Genomic DNA, 2,500 nt, shown 5'->3' on the forward strand with positions numbered 1-2,500 from the left:
AGAATTACGACAACGCCAAACATTCTTAAATTTATTTCCGTCACCAACAAATAACAACGTTTCAAACATCTCTGTGTTCATAATCATGTTCCTGGGTAAAAGAAAGTAAAACAATAAAGAGCAAGCTGTACATAAATATTGTAAACAAACAAATAAATTCTAAGTTAGAATGGGAAAAGGCATAATTAGGCAATCTTCTAGTTTTCCTTTGAAGATTGCCTAATTATGCCTTTTCCCATTCTAACTTAGAATTTATTTGTTTACTAGAAGATTGCCTAATTATGCCTTTTCCCATTCTAACTTAGAATTTATTTGTTTGTTTACAATATTTATGTACAGCTTGCTCTTTATTGTTTTACTTTCTTTTACCCAGGAACATGATTATGAACACAGAGATGTTTGAAACGTTGTTATTTGTTGGTGACGGAAATAAATTCAAGAATGTTTGGCGTTGTCGTAATTCTTCAGTTCCTTAGTAATAATAATAATAATAATAATAATAACAATAATAATAATAAAAGGATACTAGGACTCTCCTCGCTCATCTGGGCCAGGTGATACTTGGTGAAGACCACAGTTTGCCTGTAGGATTTAATCCTCTCCTTATCGACAGACTCCTGGCATCCTGGGCACTCTATCGACGGGATCTTGTGGCTGTAGGATTCCGGGATGTAGATGGGGCGGGAGCAGCTTCTGTTTTCTGGAAGGGAAAAATATATAGGATGTTTTAATGTTCTTAAGATATTGCAATAAGAAAATTGAGGATATTTTAGTATGAAATTGAGACTAAGTTGTTCAGTTTATAAGACGTAGGCATTTGTTTACATGATGTAGTTTAGTTTAACCTCCCCTATATAATACAGAGCAAGTGTCTAGCTATATACAATTATATAAATATATCCTATATAAACAAAACAAGAGGAAGAGAAATAAGATAGAATAGAGTGCCCGAGTGTACCCTCAAGCAAGAGAACTCTAACTCAAGACAGTGAAAGATCATGGTACAGAGGCTATGGCACTACCCAAGACTACAGAACAATGGTTTGATTTTGGCGTGTTCCTTCTCCTGGTCAGTCTCTAGGGCATTGTCCTACTTGATAGGGCAACGTCACTTTCCCTTGCCTCTGCCATTCATGAGCGGCATTTAAAGTTTCATCAGAATAGATACTCACCAGAACGTCAGCCACGCAAGCCCAACCCCCCACTGTGGTGTCCAACCACAGCAGTGACCTCCACAGTAAAGAGCTTAAACTCACGGTCCCGGGCTGGGATCGATCTGCTGCCTCGCAAATACTAAGCAAACACGTTACTACTGTAATAGCCAGGAAATTTAGTCCAATATAGTGTGCCGTATTCACAACTGCCCAACCACAGCAATGGCCTCCTCAGTAAACAGCTTAAACTCACGGTCCCGGGCTGGGATCGATCTGCTGCCTTGCGAATTCTAGGCAAACACGTTACTACTGTAGATAGTGTACTGTATTCACAACTGCCCAACCACAGCAGTGACCTCCCAGCAAACAGCTTAAACTCACGGTGTCCCGGGCTGGGATCGATCTGCTGCCTTGCGAATGCTAGGCAAACTCGTTACAACTCTACTATTTAGGAGTGGTTTAAACCTTTGAACTTTTAAATCGGTACTATTCTTACCGCAAAGAACGGAGTTTTCCATTTCCGCCCTCTCCTTGTCGGCGCAGGTCTTGCAGTCGCACCAAAAGTACCACTTGTTGTGTAGATCTTCCATTCTCGATGTCACGCTGGCTACCGGGTCTATGTAGCTTATACGCAGCTGATGGGGATAAAAACAAAGAACATTAGGGTCAAAGTCTATTTTATTAGGGTCAAAGTCTATTTTATTAGGGTCAAAGTCTATTTCTGTTTAAGAAATATGAGTTTATGAGTTAAGAAACTGTTTAGTGGCCACTTTCCTCTTGGTAAGGGTAGAAGGGACTCTTTAGCTATAGTAAGAAGCTCTTCTAGGAGGACACTACATACAAAATCAAACCACTGTTCTTGAGCTATGGTAAACAGCTCTTCTAGGAGAAGGACACTCCAAAATCAAACCACTGTTCTCTAATATTGGGTAGTGCCATAGCTTCTGTACCATAGTCTTCTACTGTCTTGGGTTAGAATAAGTGTCATGAAACTGTTCTGTGGCCACTTTTCTCTCGGTAAGGGTAAAAAGGACTCTTGAGCTATAGTAAGAAGCTCTTCTAGGAGGACACTACAAAATCAAACCATTGTTCTCTAGTCTTGGGTAGTGCCATAGCCTCTGTACCATGGTCTTCCACTGTCTTGAGTTAGAGTTTAAGAAATATGAGTTTATATGAGTCAAGAAACTGTTCAGTGGCCACTTTTCTCTCGGTAAGGGTAAAAGGGACTCGAGCTATGGTAAGCAGCTCTTCTAGGAGGACACTACAAAATCAAACCATTGTTCTCTAGTCTTGGGTAGTGCCATAACCTCTGTACCATGGTCTTCCACTGTCTTGGGTTAGAGTTC

The 2,500-nt window shown here is 40.3% G+C and overlaps 1 protein-coding gene across 1 annotated transcript in view; it reads right to left on the reverse strand.

Moving 5' to 3' along the window:
- LOC137639984 (histone-lysine N-methyltransferase set-18-like) overlaps positions 1-2,500 on the reverse strand; it is a 9,806-nt gene that overhangs the window by 1,868 nt on the left and 5,438 nt on the right. Inside the window, exons 4-5 of the mRNA XM_068372325.1 lie at positions 1,651-1,789; positions 527-700 (exon numbers count right to left, since the gene is read on the reverse strand). Coding sequence (XP_068228426.1) covers positions 527-700; positions 1,651-1,789 — 313 coding nt within the window. The remainder of the gene's footprint in view (positions 1-526; positions 701-1,650; positions 1,790-2,500) is intronic.

The sequence above is a fragment of the Palaemon carinicauda genome, chromosome 4 (genome assembly GCF_036898095.1).
Source record: "Palaemon carinicauda isolate YSFRI2023 chromosome 4, ASM3689809v2, whole genome shotgun sequence".
NCBI classification, from domain to species: Eukaryota; Metazoa; Arthropoda; class Malacostraca; order Decapoda; family Palaemonidae; genus Palaemon; species Palaemon carinicauda.